This window comes from Urocampus carinirostris, chromosome 8 (assembly GCF_059441175.1).
Source record: "Urocampus carinirostris isolate Australia breed hairy pipefish chromosome 8, RoL_Ucar_1.0, whole genome shotgun sequence".
In the NCBI taxonomy this organism is placed as follows: Eukaryota; Metazoa; Chordata; class Actinopteri; order Syngnathiformes; family Syngnathidae; genus Urocampus; species Urocampus carinirostris.
The window spans coordinates 7,019,005-7,044,048 of NC_142356.1; the positions used below are offsets into that span (position 1 = coordinate 7,019,005).

The 25,044-nt window shown below is 38.9% G+C and overlaps 1 protein-coding gene across 4 annotated transcripts in view; it reads right to left on the reverse strand.

The window, feature by feature from the left end:
• Positions 1-3,837: 3,837 nt before the first annotated feature.
• The window catches only part of LOC148360595 (nucleosome-remodeling factor subunit BPTF-like), an 83,246-nt gene continuing 62,039 nt past the window's right edge, over positions 3,838-25,044 (reverse strand). For all 4 annotated transcript variants that reach the window (XM_088341467.1, XM_088341470.1, XM_088341469.1 and 1 more), the window contains 7 exons: positions 23,124-23,349; positions 21,489-21,811; positions 20,023-20,196; positions 18,075-18,267; positions 17,122-17,206; positions 10,747-10,933; positions 3,838-7,979 (listed from right to left, as the gene is read on the reverse strand). In XM_088341467.1, the coding sequence (XP_088197593.1) occupies positions 7,973-7,979; positions 10,747-10,933; positions 17,122-17,206; positions 18,075-18,267; positions 20,023-20,196; positions 21,489-21,811; positions 23,124-23,349 (1,195 nt within the window). In that variant the 3' untranslated portion in view covers positions 3,838-7,972. The remainder of the gene's footprint in view (positions 7,980-10,746; positions 10,934-17,121; positions 17,207-18,074; positions 18,268-20,022; positions 20,197-21,488; positions 21,812-23,123; positions 23,350-25,044) is intronic.

Here is a 25,044-nt window from a genome sequence, read left to right on the forward strand (position 1 = left end):
TAAAAAAAAAAGCGTCTGCTCTAACGAAAACCAAGCTGACATTTATAGGTTTCCATATTTTGATGACGATAGCATGCAAAAAATTACAAAAGGGGGAGGAATGAGTAACAGAACTGTCCGAAATCACACAGATGAAAAAAACCCCCACCCCTTCTTTAGGTAAAAGCACCCACACATTTATAGATTTCCATCTTTTAATGAAGATAGCATGCAAACCTTGACCAGATGGGGGAGGAATAAGTAATCAAACCAAAATCCCACAAATGAAAAAAAAAATAAACAGTCAAATTCCCACGGATAAAAAAAACAGTGTCTGCTTTACCGAAAACCAACCTGACATTTATAGATTTCCATCTTTTATTGAAGATAGCGTGCAAACCTTGACCAGATGGGGGAGGAATAAGTAATCAAACCAAAATCCCACAAATGAAAAAAAAAAATAAACAGTCAAATTCCCACGGATAAAAAAAACAGTGTCTGCTTTACCGAAAACCAACCTGACATTTATAGATTTCCATCTTTTATTGAAGATAGCGTGCAAACCTTGACCAGATGGGGGAGGAATAAGTAATCAAACCAAAATCCCACAAATGAAAAAAAAAAATAAACAGTCAAATTCCCACGGATAAAAAAAACAGTGTCTGCTTTACCGAAAACCAACCTGACATTTATAGATTTCCATCTTTTATTGAAGATAGCGTGCAAACCTTGACCAGATGGGGGAGGAATAAGTAATCAAACCAAAATCCCACAAATGAAAAAAAAAAATAAACAGTCAAATTCCCACGGATAAAAAAAACAGTGTCTGCTTTACCGAAAACCAACCTGACATTTATAGATTTCCATCTTTTATTGAAGATAGCGTGCAAACCTTGACCAGATGGGGGAGGAATAAGTAATCAAACCAAAATCCCACAAATGAAAAAAAAAAATAAACAGTCAAATTCCCACGGATAAAAAAAACAGTGTCTGCTTTACCGAAAACCAACCTGACATTTATAGATTTCCATCTTTTAATGAAGATAGCATGCAAACCTTGACCAGAAGGGGGAGGAATAAGTAACAGAACCCTTTGACTTCAATGGAAGCGTGATCTTTTGCACTGAATGTGGCTTATAAACCTCAATAAAGATGTTGTTTTGTACCAGAACTGTTTTGCGACTTTTTCCTCCGGAGACTTCGGTCTCGGTCCAAGCGGGATCGGATCCCAAGTCCTGGAGTAAGTATCGGTGCTGGAGGTCTGATGGAAACGGGAGACACCGTAGCAGTAGGACGACATTCCTTTTTTAGGGGGGATGAAATTTGTTTTGAAACAATCATCTTTAAAGCAAAATATAGGTTTGAAGCGCTTCATAATTAGTTTTGAAGTACTACTATAGTTTTTTCGAGTATTTCTATTGTCAATTTTTTAGTTTTATATCTGTAGTATTAGTGTAGAATAGTATTACTGCAGTTTCTTTTAGGAATGGTAGTATTTTCTTATTCTTTCTGTAGTATTTTTGTTGTACTGTATTTGAATAGTAGACCTTTTGTTGTATCGCTGTAGTAATATAGTAGTTTGATGATTTTCGTATTTTCTGTAGTGTTTTTAGTTGTATTTTTGTTCTATTTATGTTGGATATTGTAGTATTTCAATTGTAGGTTTTGTTCTTGTATATCTGTAGTATTCTCGTAGAGTCGTATTACTATAGTTTCTTTTAGCTTGTATTTCCCTGGTAGTATTTTCTTATTATTTCTGTAGTATTTTTGTTGTACTGTATTTGAATAGAAGACCTTTTGTTGTATTGCTGTAGTAATTTGATGATTTTAGTATTTTTGTACTATTTATGTTGTATTTTGTAGTATTTAGATTGCAGATTTTGTTGTTGTATATCTGTAGTATTTTCGTAGAATAGTATTACTATAGTTTCTTTTAGCTTGTATTTCCATGGTCGTATTTTCGTATTATTTCTGTAGTATTTTTGTTGTACTGTATTTGAATAGTAGACCTTTTGTTGTATCGCTGTAGTAATATAGTAGTTTGATGATTTTAGAATTTTCTGTAGTATTTTTGTACTATTTATGTTGTATTTTTTAGTATTTCGATTGTAGATTTTGTTGTTGTATATCTGTAGTATTTTCGTAGAATAGTATTACTATAGTTTCTTTTAGCTTGTATTTTCATGGTATTTTCTTATTATTTCTGTAGTATTTTTGTTGTACTGTATTTCAATAGTAGACATTTTGTTGTAACTCTGTAGTGTTACAGTAATTTGATGATTTTAGTATTTTTTGTAGTATTACTGTAGTATATTTTTTTAGTATTTTTTTGTACTATTTATGTAATATGTCGTAGTATTTTAATTTTAGATTTTGCTGTTGTTGTATATCTGTAGCATTTTTCGTAGAACAGTATTACTGTAGTTTTATTTTTGTAATTTCTTTGGTCATATTTCTGTAGTAGAATTTTTGTAGTATTATGGAAGTTGTACTTTTTTAGAATTTCCATTGTAGATTTTTTCGTAATTGTAGTATTGTTGTTGAACGATATTAATGTAATTTGATTTTTAAAGTATTTCTGCAGGATTTTTTTAGCTGTATTTCCATGGTAATTTTTTTCTGTAGTATTTTGTTGTATTGTATTTCAACAGAACACTTTTTGTTGTAAATCTGTAGTATTACAGTAATTTCGTGATGAGTATTTTTTGTAGTTTTACTGTAGTATATTTTTTTTCAGTATTTTTGTACTATTTCTGTTGTATTTTGTGGTATTTCTATTGGTTTATATGTGTAGTATTTCTGGGGAACAGTATTACTGAAGTTTTATTTTGCAGTATTCTGTGGTGGTATTTTGTAACATTATTTCTCTAGTCCTTTCTTGTATTATAGTATTATGTAGTGGTATTCTTGTGGTATTTCTCTAGTAGTATTTTTGAAGTATTTCCAAAGCGGTGTTTTTGTATTTTTTTTTGTAGTTATTCCAGTTTTATTTTTATCATACTTCTTCAGTTTTTTTTTTAATATTAGTGCAGTTGTATTTTTGTAGTATTTCTGGGGTAATATTTTTGTAGTAGTATATTATAATATTACTGTATTTGTATTTTTTTTGTAGTTTTACTATCCTATCCTTTACTTTTCAAAATGAAAGCGGAATAATATACGAGGTCCTTGTGGTCAAGCACTATATTTAGTTTTGTAGTACTTTTGTGATTTATCGTCCCCTCGTTGCACCGTGTTGCCAAAATTAGCCAAAAAATAATTCTGCATGCCCAAAACGTATACAATTCAAAAGTTACTCTGTTTGTGCACATGACTGCACATGTTACGTGTCTTGGATGTCTCAAAGACACTTTTCTGCAATTAGTCAAGTAAATGTGCCATCGGCTGAACTACTTCCCATAATGCCTATTTCCGTTCTTTCTGTTTTTTTGAGTGTGCCAAACTTGAAGTTATTCAGTTGTGAGTCCCGAGGCTTGGAGTGACGCCAAAGGGAAAAGCAGGAAGACCATGGAAACAAAGCTTGTGAATGACAAGAGAATGAAGAAGGCACACTTACCGTTAACCTCGCTAAGGGATACGGTCGTAACCAATCGATGAGCAGGACTGTTATTGAAAATAAGGAGGCAAGGAAATCTTCTAGGTGCATGGCAATCCTCGAAAGTAGAAGTTTTAAAGTCGGTCTTACCTTCCCCCCGGCTGCATCCACCTGCTACTCTGCTGAACCAGCTCAAGTCAAATCACATCTCTAATCCAATGTCAAAACCATTAAGGGGTAATTTAGATAACAGAAATACATTTTTTGAGGCATTGATTTTCCCCAGAACCCATAAATAACTCAATGGAACCGAGTGTCAAAAACACTTCTTTATTATCTACAATTTCCTATTAAGTAAAAAAACCTCTTTTTTTAAAGTCGTTAAAAACATAGAATGTTTTTGTTCTCTCTCTGCGGTTACATGTCTTGAAACAATGTTTTAAAAAACATTTCAAATGACTTCATCGCTAGGAATAAATAATACAGGAAATGCAATGTATCATAAGATCACTATTATTTGTTCCTCCCTTCAAAAAAATAGATTTCATTCTACCGCTTTCAATATGAAGGGCAACTAACAAATAAACAAGAGCAAATACATTCCATTATGTACATCTGTGAAAAATTCAAATCTGTACAAGTTTCTCTTTTTAGTGATGAGCCATTCCATTTTTTGTGTACAGAAATAGGAAAAGAAAAACATTCGTATCATGAATCGTTCCTCCCCCTACGCTTCAGCGAAATGAGCCAATGAGAGGAAATGTCAAGTGTCCAATAGTTGGGAGTTGATCTATGGGAAGTATGCACCAGAAAGTGACTGATGCCCCCAAAAATAGACAGCAGGGGGAGGAATAAGTAACTGCACCATATTTTTCTTTGCCTTCTTCAAAGGTTTTTGGGGGGGAATTAGCTTAGCCACAACAAATAGGCAGGGGAAGAAATAAGCTCCGCCCCCGCATCAAACAAAGTATCTGTCGAAGAAAGAAACACCAAGTCATATCTTGAATTGTTCCTCCCCCTACACCTCAGCGAAATTAACTAATGAGAGGAAATGTCAAGTGTCCAATAGTTGGGAGTTGATCTATGGAAAGTTTGTGTCAGAAAGTGACTGATGCCCCCAAAAATGGACAGAAGGGGGAGGAATAAGTAACTTCACCATATTTTTCTTTGCAAGACCTTTCCCAAAAGTTTTTGGGGGGAATTCGAGATCTGGAATTTAGCCACAACAAATGGGCAGAAGAAGAAATAAGCTACGCTCCTGCCTGAAACGACATAACTATCGTAGGAGGAAACACCAAGTCATATCTTGAATTGTTCCTCCCCCTACTCCTCAGTGAAATGAGCTAATGAGTGGAAATGTCAAGTGTCCAATAGTTGGGAGTTGATCTATGGGAACTATGCATCAGAAAGTGACTGATGCCCCCAAAAACGGACAGAAGGGGGAGGAATAAGTAACTGCACCATATTTTTCTTTGCAAGACCTTTCCCAAAAGTTTTTTGGGGGAATTCGTGATCTGGAATTTAGCCACAACAAATGGGCAGAAGAAGAAATAAGCTACGCTCCTGCCTGAAACGACATAACTATCGTAGGAGGAAACACCAAGTCATATCTTGAATTGTTCCTCCCCCTACTCCTCAGTGAAATGAGCTAATGAGTGGAAATGTCAAGTGTCCAATAGTTGGGAGTTGATCTATGGGAACTATGCATCAGAAAGTGACTGATGCCCCCAAAAACGGACAGAAGGGGGAGGAATAAGTAACTGCACCATATTTTTCTTTGCAAGACTTGCCAGACCTTTTCCCAAAAGTTTCGTAGCATTTTTTAGGGAATTCATGATCTGGGGTTTAGCCACAACAAATGGGCAGGGAAAGAAATAAGCTCCGCCCCCGCCTCAAACAAAGTATCTGTCGAAGGAAGAAACACTAAGTCACATCTTGAATCGTTCCTCCCCCTACACCTCAGCGAAATTAACTAATGAGAGTAAATGTCAAGTGTCCAATAGTTGGGAGTTGATCTATGGAAAGTTTGTGTCAGAAAGTGACTGATGCCCCCAAAAATGGACAGAAGGGGGAGGAATAAGTAACTTCACCATATTTTTCTTTGCAAGACCTTTCTCCAAAGGTTTTTTTGGGGGGAATTCATGATCTGGAATTTAGCCACAACAAAAGGGCAGAAGAAGAAATAAGCTCTGCCCCCGCCTGAAACAATTGTCGTAGGCAGAAACACCAGGTCATATCTTGAATCGTTCCTCCCCCTACACCTCAGCGAAATAAGCTAACGAGAGGAAATTCCAAGTGTCTAATAATTGTAGTTGATCCAAGCGAAGTATGCTGCAGGAAGTGACTGATGCGCAATTAAAATGGACAAAAGGGGGAGGAATAACTAACGGAACCGTCTGATTGGACCGTTTTTTTCTTTGCAGAACATGCAAAACCATTCCCAAGGTTTTGGAGAATAAAATAAGCCGTGAAACAGTTAAAATTCGGACATTTGACCGCTAGATGGCACTGTATGGTCTAATCTTAGCTCAGGGTAGGTTTAAGAGAAAGGGAGAAAGACAGAAAGGGGGAGAAAATTCAGATGAGGATAGAGAGAGATAAAGAGAGTGAATAGAGACAGAAAAAGGGAGAAAGCGTAAAAGGAAAAGAGAGCACAATAGAGAGAGAGGGAGAAAGAAAGAGAGAGAAAGATAGCGAGGAAGAGAAAGATCAAAAGAATACCAGAAAAGGACAGAGAAAGAAAGAGAAAAAGACTGAGCATGATAAAGAGACAGAAAGGTGTGAAAAAAAAGTGAGGAGAGAAAGTGAGGAAAAAAGAAGGAAAGCGCAAAAGAGAGAAAACAAGAGAAAGGAGAGATGAAGAAGATAGAGAAAGTGAAAGGGAAAAAGAGAGAAAGAGACAGGGAGAGAGAAAGAGAGAGAGAAATACTACTATAGTTGCTTTGCGGGTGGGGCTTGGCTTGGGGGACATCATGTGGACATATTTATTACTGCAGCTCATTTTTCTCTTGCGCTTCTCTCAGTGTTGTCAGGCGGGCCGGCTCAAAATTATAAATGGGCCCAATCCGGCCCGGGGGCCGCTTGTTGGACCCCTGTGCTCTACTGCGAATGAAAACCAGAGTTGAGAGCATAGCGTGGCAGCAAGATGACAGACAAATGCGGCGGCGACTTCGAGGCAGGGATTCCACTATGTTAAAGAAATACATGTTTCCCCAGTGCGACAATTACTGCGCACACAAAAAAAATGTTAAAAATGAGAGAAGCCAAATACACTAGACCCCCAGGATACAGCGACCTCAACTGAACTCCCTCCCACAATGCCTCTCTTTTACATTCAGTTCAGACTCTCGTGTGCTTTGCGGGTCGATGATACGATACGGTAGTTTTTGTACTGGATTCATTTGCTGTGGTTACTAAAAGTTGCAATGATGCTAAAGAAAGAAGCATGATACATAATAAAACATGATAACCATAAAAAGAAGATTGCAAATATCCAGAAATACGATTGGCTGACCCTTGTTAAGTTATATGTCCGTAAACAATTGATCGGGATTATTATTAAAAATAAGGAGGTGATTAAGGCAAGGAAATCTTTTTGGAGGCAAGTCTCAGCCTCCACTATGCATCCACCCGCTACACCACTAGACCAGCTCGAGCTTTTTTTTATATAAATATTATTTAGTAGTACTTATTAGTTACTACAAACTAATATGTTATTTGAATGGTTTTATCTGTGGTCCCGGGGGTCTCGAACAAATTAGCTAACTTGGACAGGTTCCTTTCCCCCGCTATAAGGCGATTTCACTTTGCAATCCCCACTTCAGAACGGATAAATGTCATATCCTGGGGGTCTACTGTCATCAAAAGAGTATGAATAACAAAATGCATCCATTTTTTTGCCCTGTTCTTATGCGATCTCGAAGCACGTGACTTTCATCGAGTCCATCGATTGGTCCAAAATCCCCTTTGGCTCGTCCAATGGGAACGTCCGCTTCTCTCCTGGAAACCACATCGCCTCAGGACGACTAATCGATCGATCGATCGTCCGATTCCTAATCTAATGATCGTTTTTTTGAGAGTTCCGATTGAAAGAGAGGAAGAACGGTTGCTGGTCTCCTTGTTTTCTTCTTTTTTATTAAAAGCTTTACAATATGACAAAAATATTTCCTAGGGAAAATACAAAACCAAAAGAAAAACGAAAGAAAAAAAAAACGTGTTTTTTGGGATGCCAGTGCGTCGGACGTTCGGATGCGGAGCCGGCGGCCATGTTGGTAAAAGAACATGGAAGAAAATCGTCCGAAAGTAACACTCGGAATCTTCGACGGTTGTTTCTGTTTTAGCGGGACGGAATTTCTTCCGCTTTGTGTGACCGACATGGCCGCCGCTCTTGGTTTTTTTCGATTTAGCGAGTCTGTTTTTGGTGTTTTAAGTGTGACCCTGGCATCCAGGAGTTTGACATCACAATCTGCAAGAGAAACAGAGACAGGGAGAGGCGTCAAATACCTACCTTGCGCCTTCCTTCAAAAATGAGGAAAAGCAGAAAAAATATCATCCAATGCTCTGGATTTTATCGCCGGTCTTTAAAGGGACAGTGTGTAAAAAGGGGCAGTATGTCGAAACGTTGGAGCAGGAATGAAATGGCAAAAACGGAATTTAAAGACTAGAATAACCTCGACCGAAAACAGGAAGGCTTCTCGATAGTAAGTCATAAATTCCTATTTGTAAAGGGACCGTGTGTAATGATTCACCACTAGAGGGCGTTTACAATGGAGCTTGTGAATTTAAAGGGCAGACTACAGAAGCCCGAAAGATACCACCGGACCTAGCCTGCAGCTTAAACGTGAACGTGAGTGGCTAAAGAAGGAAACAGAGGGAAAAAAAGTCTAAAATGCCCGAATCAATGAACACAGCAACGTTTGGTAGCATGCCTAGCTGTAAAATAACTGAATTGATGCTAAATGCTACAGCTAAGTGGCTCACGTGAGTGGCAAGAGAAGGAAAAAGTGGAAAAGTACAAAATACCTGGATCGGAGAACACGGAAACGTTTGCGAGCATGCACAGCAGCGGAAGACGAGTGACACTGAAGGATAAATCGGGAGCAGGTAACCGCTACAGCTAAGTGGTTTATGGAAGTGGCAAGAGAAGGAAACAGTGAAAAAAAAAAAGTCAAAAATGCCTATCATAAAACACGGAAACGTTTGCGAGCATGCACAGCAGTGGAAAGCGGGTGACACTGAAGGACAAAGCTGGAGCAGCTAACAGCTACAGCTAAGTGGCTCACATGAGTGGCGAGAGAAGGAAACAGTGGAAAAAGTAAAAAATGCCTGGATCAGAGAACACGGAAACGTTTGCTAGCATGCCCAGCTGTTGTAAGTATGTGACACTAAAGGACAAACCTGGAGCTGCTAACAGCTCCAGCTAAGTAGCTCACGTGAGTGGCGAGAGAAGGAAACAGCGGAAAAAGTCGAAAATGCCTGAATCACGGAACACAGAAACGTTCGCTAGCATGCAGAGCTGTGGAAGGCAGGTGACACCGAAGAATAAAGCAGGATCTGCCAACAACCACAGCTAAGCGGCTCACGTGAGTGGCAAGAGAAGGAAACAGTGGAAAAAGTCAAATGCCTGAATTAAAGAACACAGCAACGTTTGGTAGCATACCCAGCTGTGAAAGGCAGGTGACACTGAAGAATAAATCAGGAGCAGGTAACAGCTACAGCTAAGTAGCTCACAAGAGTGGTGAGAAAAGAAATAGTGGAAGAAAAGGTAAAAAAAATGCCTGAATCAAGGAACAGATCAACATTTCCTAGCATGCCCAGCTGTTAAAGGTAAGTGACACAGAAAGACAAAGCAGAAGCAGCTAACAGCTAACAGCTACAGCTTAGTAGCTTGCGTAAGTGGCGAGAGAGGGAAACAGTAGAAAATGTCAAAAATGCCTGGATCACGGAAACCAGAATCGTTTGCTAGCATGCACAGCTGTGGAAGGCAGGTGACAATGAAGGACAAAGCTGGAGCAGCAAACAGCTACGGCTAAGTAGCTCAGGTGGGTGGCAAGAGAAGGAAACAGCGGAAAAAGTTGAAAATGCCTAAATCACGGAACACAGAATCGTTTGCTAGCATGCATAGCTGTGGAAGGCAGATGACACTGAAGGAGCAGCCAACAGCTACAGCTAAGTGGCTCACGTGAGTGGCAAGAGAAGGAAACAACTGAAAAAGTCCAAAATGCCTAGATCAAAGGACACAGAAACATTGTCTACCATGCATAACTGTGAAAGGCGAGTGACACTGAAGGATAAATCAGAAGAGGCTGGCGATAGGAACAGCAGAGAGCCAAAGTCGACAGTCAAGTGGCCTACATGCGTGACTAAAGATGGAAAAAGTGGAAAAAAAAAAAGTCCAAGATGCCTGTATCACCGGCCTCAACAACACTTGTATGCACGAGCAGCTTTGGAAGACCACTGACTCCGAAGGACAAAGCACGAAGCATCTAGCAACAACTATAGCGAGCCATAGCCTGCAGCCCGACTAACATTAGTGGCTAGACAAGAAAACAGTGGAAAAAAACGTCAAAGATAACTGTTCAACTGGACTCTGCAACATTTACATGCACAAACAACTGTGGAAGGCGAAGAACCCGAAGGACAAAGCAGGAGCAGCTAACATTGACATAGCTTACAGTGGCCAACACGAATGGCTAGAGAAGGAAACCATGGAAAAAAATGGAAGATGCCTGAATCTCAGCAATCATTGCATAAAAGGCTCAGAGGTGGATGGTAAGAGGCCTTAAAGTGCAAAAAAAAAAAATCGCAATTTGCTAAATGGTCATTCGGGCTTCCGTAGTAATAAAATGGCTGCTAGGCACGCCATATCCTATGACACATTCCTAAACCTAAAATCTTGATTTTTTTTCACACCACTAGGGGTCACTATATAATATATACAATGGCTTTAATATATATATTTTTGGCAACTCATTTTTTTAGTGAAATTGAGCAATTTTAAAATCCAAATTTGCCGGAATTAACCTTATCCGCTAGCGCATTAGCGGCTAGCAGTTGTAGTCACAGTGCTAGTTAGCATTAGCATTCGCGGTTAAGGTCTGTGATACGAGCATTACCTGCTCAATGATTTAGCAAAGTGAAGCTAGCCACTGTATCGATGCTATTGGCTAACGCGAAAAAGTCCATTCGGATTTTGTTTTCCCCCCAATGATGTCTTTTAGCGCTTTTCTCACCTGCTGGCTTTGAAGCCTTTGAGCTTCTGTACGAAGAAGCTCTCGAGGACCTCGGCACACTGGTAGAAGGGCGAGTCGCTGGGGTTGTAGTATCGGCAGTTGTCGAAGATTTTGGTCATGTCCGCCACAAACTCCGTCAGGCGCACGTACTTGCGCTTCTGTAACCTCTCCTCCATGGTCGAAAGATCTGAAAAACACAACGGTTCTTTAGAATTTAAAAAAAAAAAAAAAAAAAAAAAAAAAAAAAAAAACACCTGGAGCGGCTGAAAAGAGCAAATAGCTGGAGTTGGTCAGATCACATTACAAGGTTCGTACACCTTTTCATAGCAAATTCAAGCACTTTCAAGGCCAATATGTTCATTTTTCCATTACCTTCAAAGTAAGGAATCCAGCGGCCATCAAAAGAATGTTTTTTGATGACTGAAACAAATTTGTTATCTTGCTGCTAGCACATACTTTGTGCTGTTTATAACCGTTCCTATCTCTATAATCTTTTTGAGTTAATGGGTTGCTATAAACTGACACGAATTCTGCCTTAACAATGCACGCGCAGCCTGGATACATCACACTTGTTAACAAAGACGGAAAAGGCTTTATAAGTGTTAGGTGATAATGGAAATTAATTTCAAGCATTTTTAAGTACTTCACCCAAAATTCAAGCATTTCCTTGACCTTAAAAACACAAAGTATTTCAAGCATTTCAAGCACCCGTACAAACCCTGATCTATAGATGTATTTCGGGATATACCCGCAGCGACTGAAAAGGGCCAATAGCTGGAGTTGGTCAGATCTCATTTCAAATTCGTACACCTTTTCATAGCAAATTCAAGCACTTTCAAGGCCAATTTGTTCATTTTTCCATTACCTTCAAAGTAAGGAATCCAGCGGCAATCAAAAGAATGTTTTTTGATGACTGAAACAAAGTCATTATCTTGCTGCTAGCGCATACTTTGTGCTGTTCATAACTGTTCCGCTTTCTATAATCTTTCTGTGTTAATGGGTTGCAATAAACTGACAAGAATTCTGCCTTAACAATGCACGCGCAGCTTGCCAGATCAGGCCCACCAATAGTTTGAATCTAGCCCCCAAGACAATAGTGAGAGAAGTGCAAGAGGAAAAAGAGTGGTAGTTTTAAATATTTCCACCGGATGTCACCCAAGCCAGTTAACACTTGCTAACAATTGTGGTAGTATTTCTCTATTTCTCTCTCACTCTCTTCTTTTTACATTTTTTTTTCTCCCTTTCTCTTTTCTCTATTCATCTTTCACTGTCCATTTCTCTCTCTTTTCTCTTTCTATTTCCTCTCTCTGTAACTTACGCTGTAATTATCTTTCTTTCTTTCGTTCTATTTTTCTCTTACCTTCTCACCGTCTTTTTTCCCTCCCCTTTTTTGATCTCTCTCCCACCTGACTTTGTCTCTCTTTTCCCCCTGCTCACTCTTACTCTCTTTCTTTTTCTGTCATTTCACTTCTCTCATTCTTTTTAACTTTTTTTTTATCTCTCTCTCTTCAATTCTTTCTTTTTTTCTTTCTTTATTTCTCCATTCATATCTCAGTTCTGCTCTTTTTCTCTCAGTTACTCTGTCTTCCTTGTTCTCCCTATCTGTTGATCGCTTTCTCTTTCCTTCCACCTCTTTGTCTCTTTTTCTCCCTCTCTTTCTCCAAAACTTACTAGTCCGGCCCCCGTGAGATTTGTTATAGCATTTGTGGCCCCCAGCTAAAACGAGTTTGACACCCCTGCTATAAACTGACATGAATTCTGCCTTAACAATGCACGCGCAGCATGGATACATCACACTTCTTAACAAAGACGGAAAGGGCTCTATAAGTGTGTGGTGATAATGGGTTTTGTTTTGCACGACATTGGAAATTATTTCAAGTATTTTTAAGCACTTCTCCCAAAATTCAAGCATTTTCCTGACCTTTAAAACACAAAGCATTTCAAGCACCCGTACAAACCCTGATCTATAGATGTATTTCGGGATACACCCACAGCGACTGAAAAGGGCCAATAGCTGGAGTTGGTCAGATCTCATTACAAGGTTCATACACCTTTTCATAGCCGAATTCAAGCACGTTTCAAGCACTTTCAAGGCCAATTGGTTTATTTTTCCAGTACCTTTAAAGTAAGGAATCCAGCGGCCATCAAAAGAATGTTTTTTGATGACTAAATCAAAGTCGTTATCTTGCTGCAAGCACCTACTTTGCGCTATTTTGAGCTGTACCTATCTATCTTTTTGTGTTTAATGGGTTGCTATAAACTGACATGAATTCTGCCTAAACAATGCACGCGCAGCTTGGATACATCACACTTCCTAACAAAAACAGAAAGGGTTCTATAAGTGTTAGGTGATAATGGGTTTTGTTTTGCCTCTACATTGATTTTGTGTTGTTTTTCGACTAAATCCGCTCAGTGTGTAAAAATGTAAATTTTTTTGTAGATCTGTGAATATTTCAAATCCTATTTCATGTGTTTTTCAGGGATCCCTTGACAAACATTAGAAATAACGAATTACTAAATAATTTAGTGTCTGATATTTTATTATTATAGCTAATGTATCACTAAAAAAAAAATCAAATCTGAGGAGTCGTTTGAGAGCCAAAAACCCGCGACTCCTCTCAGTGAGCTGAGTCAAAAGAGCCGCTTCTCAAAAAAGAGCTGTAAATCCCCTCGCTAGTCTCACAAACCTTAGCTCTTGGATGCGACAGTAGGGGGCAGTAACGCTTCACATGGCTACTTGATAATGAGGACTGTAACCACCATCTGTGTCATTTTTACAACAAATAAAAAAGCGTGATTTATCGAATTAGACTGCCAGAAAATACAACATTGGAAATTATTTCAAGTACCGTATTTTCCGCACTATAAGGCGCACCTAAAAGCCTTTATTTTTTTCAAAAGCTGACCATGCGCCTTATAATACAGTGCGCCTTATATATGGAACAAAATTAATTCGCAAAGTCTTGCAACTAACTTGCAGCCGCCGACTAGATTTCCCCCCGAACGCCAAGTAGTCCGCGGTGTATGGTGGGATTTATTTACCGGCGTTTCATTGGCTAACCAATGTGTCAATCATCATTTGAATGGATCACTATTGGCTAAAGTTATTCGGAGGTCAAGGGGAGGATCCTTTTTATCATTTACAGGCTCGGATAGGCTAAAGGGGCAAAACAAAGCCTGCAAAGATGAATGCGTATAGCACGTGGCTGACGGCATAGAGAAAGCATTTTTTTCTATTCTGTATTTGTAAATATTTTATTCTCCTGGATTTACTACCCTCACGGATATAAGAGGACATTGGCTGCACATTATTATGAACACAACGACTTCGGTGAGCTACTCCGGCTATATATTATCCCTGTATCTTGTTTCAGACTGAACTCGATGTTTCTGTGATAAGCGGTGCAGATAATGGATGGAATGGAGTGTCTAGTTTTAACTTCAACTCAATTCCAAGTGTTAATTGTCATAAGCACAGTAAAGTTGCGAGCGAAAAAGAAAATAGAAACTAAGGAATGGTTGGAATTTCTTGAATCCCAAGACTTTAACCTTCCGAATGATGGAACGATGCATTTGAGTGAAATGGTACGGACACCGCATCCGCACGTGTTCTCGACACGTATTTGCGTCTTTGCAAGCTTTGGGAATGTTAAGGGGGTAATCAGTTGGACTGAATCATCTGACTGTTTTGTCGACGTTCCCATTGTAGCGCCTTATAATCCGGTGCGCCTTATCTATGGAAGATATAAGACCAAAAACTATTTTTTGGGGGTGCGCCCTATAGCCCGGTGCGCCTTATGGTGCAGAAAATACAGTATTTTTAAGCACTTCACCCAAAATTCAAGCATTTTCCTGACCTTAAACACACAAAGCGTTTCAAGCATTTCAAGCACCCGTACAAACCCTGAACTACCGATGTATTTCGGGATTCACCCGCAGCGGCTGAAAAGGACCAATAGCTGGAGTTGGTCAGATCCCATTAAGGGTTTGTTTGTGTAAATGTTGAAAAAAAAAGTACAACTCATTAAAAAATTCAGAGGTTGGTTTGATCCAAGAGGGGGGTCTTCCTTTCCGACCAGACGGAAGGTTTAAAATGTTTGAGTCAGTCATTTCCCCCAAAAAACAACAACTATAAAACATCCAGTGAAGGAAACAAGCCAAGGACTAATTTCAGAGAAAACAAAAAAGCAAATTGAAATGAGAGTTGGAACTCCCTTCATTAAACCATATAAGCAGTCATGGGAGTAAATATTTGGATGATATTTTCAATGACGGACTTATTTTTGGCGACGCTGTGTGAAAATTGGCACAATATGGGTCTGGAGTGGCCCAATCCACTGCTTGGTTTATTGGGTTGTTTATTATTTCATTTGATTTATTTATTTAATTTTTCTAAGTGCAGAACACAAACGAGTGGTTTCATTTGAAAAAAAAACCCACAAAAACAAGGGAGTTTAAAATAAATAAATCAAATGTTTTTTCTAAAAAGTAGAAAATCACATGACCCCGATTTTAGCTAACCTGCATTGGCACCAGTGTTCCCTCTAAGCTGCGCGCGTGCGCAATTGCGCACTGCTCGCACAAGAAAATCTAGCCAGCACACAAATATAAGGGCTCAAAATTACTAATTAAGAAGCGACTCAAGTCAAAGTTACAGTGCATGAGGGTAAAAATTCACGGGTTCCCCTGACGTTGTGTCCTAAATGCGGTATTTTGAAGTCGAGTCGAAGGAGAATGAAGTTGAGTAGTTAGTAGAGTGTGTTGGGGAACAGGCTTCTTCGGCTCGGCTCACTAAAAGGAACCGGCTCTTCTGGGTCCTTAACGGCTGTTCGGGTTGTTTTTGCTTCTTTAATCCCAACATGACCAAATATTATGTAGAATTATGCACAAAATGACTTAAAAGGGGGAATAGAACAAAAAAGAAAAAAATACCAAAATAAAAAAGTAGTAAAAAAGCTGAGAAAAAAAAAATAAAAAGAGCAAAAAGAAGGAAAAATTTAGAAAAAAGCCAGAAAAAAAAGAACAGAAAGAAATGTAGGAAAAAAGTAAATAGAGAACATAAAGAAAAAAGTAACAGCTCGGAAAAAATAAACACAATGAGATTTTTTTTAAAAGAATTTTTTAAAAAAAGTAGAAAAAAAAACATGGATAAAAGAAGAAAAAGTTTGTGTTGCATTCAAATAATTTCCATTGATATCAAGTGAATCTTGTTGCCAACACTGTACTTCCACTCAAAAATGTGATTAAGTACAGTTCTGTATCTTACAACCGACTCAATAAGCCCCCAAAAATGTTAATATTATGCGACAAAATATATCAGGAAATAAAAAGAAATGGATATCTTGTGAAAGAATTGTAAGAACAAACGAGGTTTGTAGGTAATCGTACATGAGTCAATTCATTCAAAAGAGAAAAATCATTTTGCATTGACGGAAACTCAGCAAAATGTAACTTGATGTCAAGTTTTGGACATATTTGATTATTAATTATCTTGCCACACTTGGGATTATGGTTGCTCACTGTTGTTTCAAGCGCTGCTCACCAACTTTGTGTCAACGCTCAGACCCGTAAGGAAAATTAGAGGGAACATTGATTGGCACCCTGTTAGCTTAAGATGTCATTTGAAGGTTCTGCTAGTAGAATACCAAATCATGCGTGGACTTGCTCCCTCATATCTTTCATATTGAATTTCCTCCTATGTTCCGGTCCGGAGCCTTCGCTCTGGAAATCCTGGTCTGTTCGAGATCCCAAGAGCCAAGAAGAAATCCGCAGGTTTGAGGGCTTCGGCTTACCTTAATAATAGTGAGCCTTTTGTGCAAGTTAATAATACTGTCGGGGAAGTCGAGATTGCGTATGCACATTTTTGATGCAGTGGAAGAGTTCACAGATAAGAGGAAGTCAATGTAGGAAAAATGCAAAATTGACAACAACAACTCCATATCAGTTTTGTTTGTTAATGCAACATCCACTGCAGCCTGGTCATCCTGGAAGGGGGCTTACCTCATTTGCCCTTCTTAAGGTTTCTTCATTTTCCCTATACTGAGGTTTTTGAGTTCTCCCCTGCCCTCATGTAAGTCTTAGATCAGGGGATATTGTCATAATAAGTCTGTGTTTTGCAATAATCTGTGGTCTGTGCATCCCTTTGAGACTTCTAAAATCTATAATTTCATTTTGTTCCTCAAATGTTGAATCCCATTGAAACCATCCCAAAAAAATTAAACTGTCTTATAAATACATATATAAATAAAAACGAGGTTACATTATTTAAATAAAGCCAGGCAATTCATTTAAAAGCTGCTCCAAAATATGACTATTAAGGTAGAATGGGACACACTTTTGCATATAAAAAAAAAACAAAAAACTAGCGCTGCTTACCCATTGGTTCCTTGATGACTTTATAGTAGTCGGGGGCGTCGTTTATGTCTACTGGCTCTAAGAAGGGCCACGCCATTTTGTGTGCCTGAGAGGGGGAAAAAACAAACATTTTAGGAATCTGTGAAAATGACAATGAGATGGAGCACTCATTTAATCCGGCCCGGTTTTAAGTGTTTTAGGACAAGTTTTGGTAGATTTTGTGGACAGTGGCTAGGTGATGTGTCACAGGTGGGTGCAGCAATGGTACATCAAATGGCGGGCAGGTAGAATGGGTCGAAAAGAGAGAGCTGAAACGGGCTAAAACAGCCAGGACACGGCAGGCTAGCCGCCTGCTAAAAAAGGCTAACCGGGATCGATCGGCAGAAAAACATGAGGCTGGCCGAGAAAAAAACATGTAGTAGAGAGCCAGGATAACAGGGAGCCAACAACAAAAAACTGCCACGACAACAAACACTAACCCTGCCGTAAATATATCACATGATCACAACAGGCTAGCCGGATACTATAGAGGGTGAACTGGGACCGATCAGTGGAAAAACAGGAGGGTGGCTGTTCGAAAACATGCAGTAAGAAGCCAGGATAACCATGAACCAACAACAAAACACTACCACGGCAACTAACCCCAAACCATCCGAGGGATAAAAACAATGAGCGTGCCAGGCTAGCGAGCTAGCCGACTGCTAACGGAGCTAACCAGGAAACCTTTGTGAGCCCGCACGCAAACGGAGGAGCTATTTGGGAAATACTAAATTAATTGCAAGACACGCAGAGAAAAATACAAAAGGAAAAGTCACAATCACATACCTAAAAGGAGGCGAAGGCAAAAAAGGGAACGCACGCTGTACATGACAGCAGGCGAACCTTTCTTTTAGTGTTTGGGTATTCCTACAAGCTCTGCAGTGTGAACCTAGCCTAAGTTTTGACATCCCTGAGATAGATGAAAGACAACTCACCGTGAGTGAGCGCAGGATCCTCCTTAGGCCCTCGTAGTCCTTTTCTGTGAGCGGGGTGAGGACAGTCATGGCGTCCTCTGTGGACTGGCACTGCGGACAAACGTACTCGTCGATGTGGCTGGCTTCGCTCTGCAGGATGCCCACGCAGCGGCCGTGGTACCAGTTCTGGCATCTATCGCAGCCGATGTAGAACCTGACGGGACCAAAACAGGAGTGATCATCATTTGTTATTTGATTAAAGGGACAGCGTGGATTATTTGACCACTGGATGGCGCGGAATTGTGCAACCAAAAACGAATGCTAAAAGGACAAAGGGGAATGCAAACAACGAAGACTCAAAGTGACAAAACTGCAACATTTTTCTTAATTTTTGGGTACCAAGATGGCGGGCAATTGTGTTTTTTTGTTTTTGCTTATTATCTAAATGAATATTGTTTTTCTTTGATGAATGACTTTTTTGACAACTAGCAGGCGCTAAATCAGGGGTCTCAAACTCGCGGCTTGGGGTCGAATTGATTGGTTTGAGGCCGCTGCCTTAATATGGAAAGTTAAAGAGACAGTGTGTGTTGTTTGCCCACTAGATGTTGCTGCATTCTGTCGTGCCACTGAAAACAAGTGCTAAAAGCACAACGGAAGGAGACAAAATACGGAGATTGAAAGTGACCAAACAAAAAAAAGAAAAAATAAATAAATAAAAGAAAAAGGACCAAAAAAGAAAGAAGATCAAAAGTAAAACTTAAGAAAAAAAAAGGGGGAAAAGGAAGAAAAAAAATATTAAAAGACAAAAAGGAGAAAATTGCATATTTTGCGCACTGCTCGCACAAGAAAATCTAGCCAGCGCACAAATATAAGGGCTCAAAATTACTAATTAAGAAGCGACTTAAGTCAAAGTTACAGTGAATGAAGGTAAAAATACACGGGTTCCCCTGACGTTGTGTCCTAAATGTGGTATTTTGAAGTCGAGTCGAATAAGAACGAAGTTGAGTAAAGTTAGTAGAGTTTGTCGAGAACCGGCTTCTTCGGCTCGGCTCACCAAAAGGAACCGGCTCTTTCGGGTCCTAAACGGCTCTTCAGGTTGTTTTTGCTTCTTTAATCCCAACATGACCAAATATTAAGTAAAATTATGCACAAAATGACTTAAAGGAAGGGGGGAATAAAACAAAAAAGAGAAAAATACCAAAATGAAAAAGTAGTGAAAAGCTGAGAAAAAAAAGGAAACAAAAGGAAGAGAAAAAAAGAAGGAAAAATTTAGAAAAAAGCCAGAAAAAAAGATAAGAAATGTAGGAAAAAAGTAAATAGAGAACAAAAAGAAAAAAGTAACAGCTCGGAAAAAATAAAACACAATGAGATTTTTTTTAAAGGAATTAAAAAAAAAAAAGTCGAAAAAAACACAGAAAAAAGAAGAAAAAGTTTGTGTTGCATTCAAATCATTTCCAATGATATCAAGTAAATCTTGTTGCCAACATTGTACTTCCACTCAAAAATGTGATTAAATACAGTTGTGTATCGTGCAACCGACTCAATAAGCCTCCAAAAATGTTAATATTATGCGACAAAATATATCAGGAAATAAAAAGAAATGGATATCTTGTGAAAGAATTGTAAAAACAAACGACGTTTGTAGGCCGTACAACCTTTGCAATAGTACATGAGTCAATTCATTCAAAAGAGAAAAATAATTTTGCATTGCCGGAAACTTAGCAAAATGTAACTTGATGTCAAGTTTTGGACATGTTTGATAATGAATTATCTTGCCACACTTGGGATTACGGTTGCTCACTGTTGTTTCAAGCGTTGCTCACCGACTTTGTGTAAACGCTCAGACACGTAAGGAAAATTACAGAGAACATTGCTGGTGAGCCATTTTCAGAAGAGGTCAGCAAGCACCTCAACTGTCCACAGGGGGCACCGCGTCGGAGACCCCTGATACAGAGTAAACGTCACTCACTGGGACTCGTCGTATGGCGTCTGGCAGATGCAGTAGAGCTCCTCTTTGGTGCTCTTGCGACCTTGTTTACACTCCAAACAGATGTAGTCGTCCATATCCTTGGCCGCTTTCTCCGTGATTCCCACGCATTCCCCGTGGTACCAGTTGGTGCACAAGTCGCAGCCGATGTAGAACCTACAAAATTCGCAAATATTTCAATGATACAATGTCTACTGTACGTCACAAGATTTGGGCATCCTTGGATTCAATCTTTTTCAAGTCATTAGCATTTCCCCCCGAAGGGATCTATTCGTTCGTTTATTAGATTTCGTGTAGGTAATGTTAAAGAAAATGATTGAAAACATTTTGTAAAGCACTTATGGCTTCCGGTGGTGCACTTGTCTTGTATTTAGGCAATAATTGAAAGAATAAATAATTATATAAATCAATAATCCCTAGAACACCTTACTGATAAATATTCTGCTTCAAAATAATATTTGTATGACATCACAATAAAACAAACGCCAAAAATGTATATATTCATACAATTATTATACGACAATTCAATAAAATATTATTTAACTTACCGTATTTTCACGACTATAAGGCGCACCTAAAGGCCTTTATTGTTTTCATAAACTGACCTTATAATACAGTGCGGCTTATATATGGATCAATATTGAGTCGCAAGCATCTGCCGACTCGATTTTCCCCCGTAGGCGAAGAGTCCGCGGTGCATGCTGGGATATATATAACGCCGTTTAATTTCCTAACCAATGTGTCAATCGTCATTTCAATCGGTCACTATTGGCTAAAGTTATTTGGAGGTAAAAGAGGCGGCCGCATAGGCTAAAGCGGGGCAAAACAAAGCCTGCAATTGGCCGAAAAAGATGAATGAAAATCACAAGTTAGGTTGCTCTAAGGCATGGAGAAAAGATTTTTGACTACTGTAGTCTATATTTGTAAACAGGAATTACGGGGCTATTGCGTGTTTTGGAGAGTGTAGATATTTGACTGTGGCATTCCACAGGGCTCTGTACTTAGCCCCCTTCTTTTTTAGTATTTATATGCTTCCGCTTGGTGACATTATCCGCAAGTATAATATTTGTTTCCATTGCTATGCAGACGACACTCAACTGTATCTGCCACTGGAGACAACTGGACAGTTAAGTTGTAGAAATCTGGAGGCTTGCCTCAATGAGATTCAAAGATGTATTACTTGGCAGAAATCTACTTAAGGGTGTATATGGAACGGATTAAAGTGAAAATCGAGCGATTGTTGTACAGTGCAATGATAATCAGGCATTTACGCTGTATTTTATGTTGACTATATCTGTGTATTATTTGCCCTCATGTCGGTTTTAGATCAGGGGATGGTGTCATAATAGTTTGTGGTTTGCAATAATCTGTGGTCTGCGCAGCCCTTTGAGACTCTTTGTGATTAAGGGCGTCACAAATAGACATGACTTGACAAGTGTGTGTCATACTTGGTTTCATCATACGGCGTCTTGCAGATACAGTAGAGTTTGGAGTCCTTCTTGGTGTCTTTGACGCTGGTGGTGGAGATCATCTTCTTCTTCTTGGACTTTGCGGCGGCGTCCCGTTCTTCGTCGCGTTTTCTTTTGTGCGCCACGTTGGCGACGTGATGCTGCTGAGCGCTAATGTTGTGCAGGCGAGCTTGAGCGTGTTGTTGTTGTTGAATTTGAGATGCCGCTGCGGCTGCTGCTGCTGCGGCAGCCTGGGCGGCTTTCTGGGCCGCCGCTTTCTCCTTCTCTCTTCGCATCCTCAACAGGTCCTTTTTTAGCTCCTCCTGAAGAGGGGAAAAAAGGTCATGGATCGGAATTTAGACATTGAGCCCTATTGACGACTTTTCCTAACCCATGTGTCAATCATCATTTGAATCGGTCACGATTGGCTAACGTTATTTGGAGGTAAAGGAGGCGGGTCCTTTTTAGCATTTACAGGCTCGCGTAGGCTAAAGCGGGGCAAAACAAAGCCTGCAATTGGCTGAAAAAGTTGTGAATGTGAAGTTAGGTTGCTCTACGGCATGGAGAAAACATTTTTTCCCCGTGATTTTCTTTTTGGTATGATTTGAAGGGGATCCACTGAATTTTTAACATCAAGGAAATTTGGGGCTAGAAAAATTAAATACAAATTTAAAAATATATAAAATCTAAATTTAAAAAAAGAGTTGTTTTTCCTACTTGTATTACACTCATAAAACGAAATAAAGAAAAATTGTATTTAAAAAATATCGTTTTTCTCATTTAACTATATTTTCAAACCAAGTTATTGTTATTTTTTCTCCTTATTTTAAATAAAACAAATAAAAAACAGAAGGAAAATTGTTCTTATTTTTCCAAATTTGACTGCATTTTAAATTAAATCAATATAAATTAAATTTTAAAAAAGATAATTACTTTTCTCATTTTACTGTCTAACTAAAATACATTTTGCGAAAGTAATTATGATTTCCCCTCATTTTACTATATCTTTATAAAATAAAATAATATTTAAAAATGTATTATTATTGTAGTATATTTGTAAATAAAATAATTATGATTGCAAAAATTAGTCTTCCCTCTTATCACCTTATTTTTGAATAAAATAAATAAAAATTCAATTAAAACGTTTTTAATTGTAATTTTATTATTCAAAATAAAAACAAAAAAACTAATAAATAAAAAATATATAACAGGGAAAAATATAATCAAGGAAAAATAAGGCTTATATTTCCTTATTTTATTGTATTTTTGAACAAAAAATAAAATGAGTAAAAATGTCTAATATGGTAGATAAGATTTGTATCTCTTTCATTATTTTCAAATTGTGTATGTACATGCGCATTTCATTTTTATTTTACATTTAAAAAAACATATTTTTTTCAGTTAAATACATTTTTAAAATTATCTAAATTACAACCCATCTGCCATGTCATTTTCATCATATTTTTTTTGGAATATTTAAGAGGAAAGAGGAAATGCACTTTTCAGAAAAACAATGAATGAACTAGATATCACATACGAGAACAATCACTATATTTGATTACTTTGTTTTGGTGTTCCAGCCCAGAATCTTCATTCTGTTGCATCATTATTTTTCAATGACACGCTAATAGGTACCTGCGCCTGCAGCTGAAGCTCCTGATCGAGAAGCACCCTTTTCTTCAAGATGTCGTTCTTGAGGAGTTCTTTGTGGCGGTAGAGGAGCGAGGCTAGCTTGTTAGCGTTGGCTAATCGCTTCTTGGACTCCATCAACTCCTCCTTCTTCTTCCTCTTGGCCTCCTGCCTCTCGTCTCTGTCGATTCGGTCCAGTAAGAACTTCATCACCTGGTTGCACACGATCATTCTGTGCCAAACAAAGAACATCATTAAAATGTTAACTTTTCACCCGATAGAATTGGAATTCCACCGTTAGTCCACTGGCTGCTCGGCTAACGCCGTAGCATATCTAGCAAATTGGACGTTATCGTGATCGTCTTGGTGATTTCGTTCCATGAAACGTGTCATTTTTCCATCTGGACCGGGACTACGATGGTCCAGAAACTTTCCACGGATTATAATAAAAAGAATCGATTGTCGACGCTTGGTAAATACAGCAGAACTGACTCCTTGCCTGCTTAATGAGCCTAAAGGTTGCCAGATCGTTTTGGGATCTTAGGACCACGTTTTTTAAGAAACTAAATATGAATAAAATGATGACTCACAACACGTGGTAAGCTTTCTCTCCTGTCTTTGATCTCTTTGATCTCCGGCAAAACGAACATAAAATGCGACAGAAACAAAATGAAAATCAATCCAAACAGCCTGCCAACATCATTTTTGCCGTTCCATGTATTCCGTTACTCCCCAAGCCTGCACAAAATTTTGTCATTTTATTCATATTTAGTATCTTTAGCATATTTGGTATTGGAGTAATTAAACACACTGAGAGAAAGTAAATAAAAAGTAATTGAAAGTAATCCAGTTAAAGTAACCCTACCCAACCCTGCTGGTTGGAGACCAGGTGGAAAGACATGTTTCGCCACCGGGCTGTACTTGCCCAAGACACACCACAGGAAATGGTGCCACTACGATCCGTGTGGTTAAGGGATCCAACCACCATGTATTTATTGGTGGAACTTGTTAATGGGACGTAAAAGTCGAAGCATATCTTTTAAGTTCTTTTAAATTCTAAGGGTTTCTCTCCGCACGCGAGGGTTGCGGTCGCTGGTTGATAAGTCCCTTTCTTCACATGGTTAGTCTGTGCCTTGCCATTGTTTATTTATTTATTTACTGCCCATTTAGAGTGTTTATGCAACACTTTGAGTTGAGTGTCCGAAAAGTGCTACACAAATACATTTTCCTCTGATTTCCTAACGTATGTTCCCCGTTACGGTAAATCCACGAGCACGTCAAGTGCATGTTCGCTTGTGTCCGCCAACGTTCGCGGCAAAGAGAGAAAAATGTCGGCCGGGGAGAGCGAGGCGGCGTCTCGTTTGTGAGAAAACGCCAGCGTGGTTGACAAGGTCAGAGACGGGCCAGGAATTTCAGATGCAGAAACGTAGTCACGCGGTGTAATAACGCAATTATGTGCGTGGTTCTCCGGTGGAATGTTTTGTTTTTGTGGCCTTTTCAAGAAGTCATTTCGGAGGTATTTGTTAATGACTTTCTGAGATGAGTTTAATTCCAGAAAAATGACTTGAGGCCATTAGTTAACCGTTTGTTTTTATATACAATGGGAAAAAGAAGGAAGTTTGCGCTACTTGAACCGGATTGTTTTTATTGGAATCATTTTTATCTTTTTAAAGATTCTAGTCGGGGAAAGTACCAAAGCTGTAACTCATCCGCTGCCATAGACGGCTATAGAGATCACGGATCAATTTAAGCTAGGCTAACATGGACTGCTATAGAGGTCAAAGGTTCATTTTAGCCAGGTTGCCATAGGTTGCCTGTCAAGATCATAGGCGCCGCGTCGAGCAGCAGCCTTTCCAGCAGCTCCGTGTTATTTTGCTCCTTTTGTCATTTATAGTTTTAATTGTCTGCTTCCATCTTTGGTGTTTTT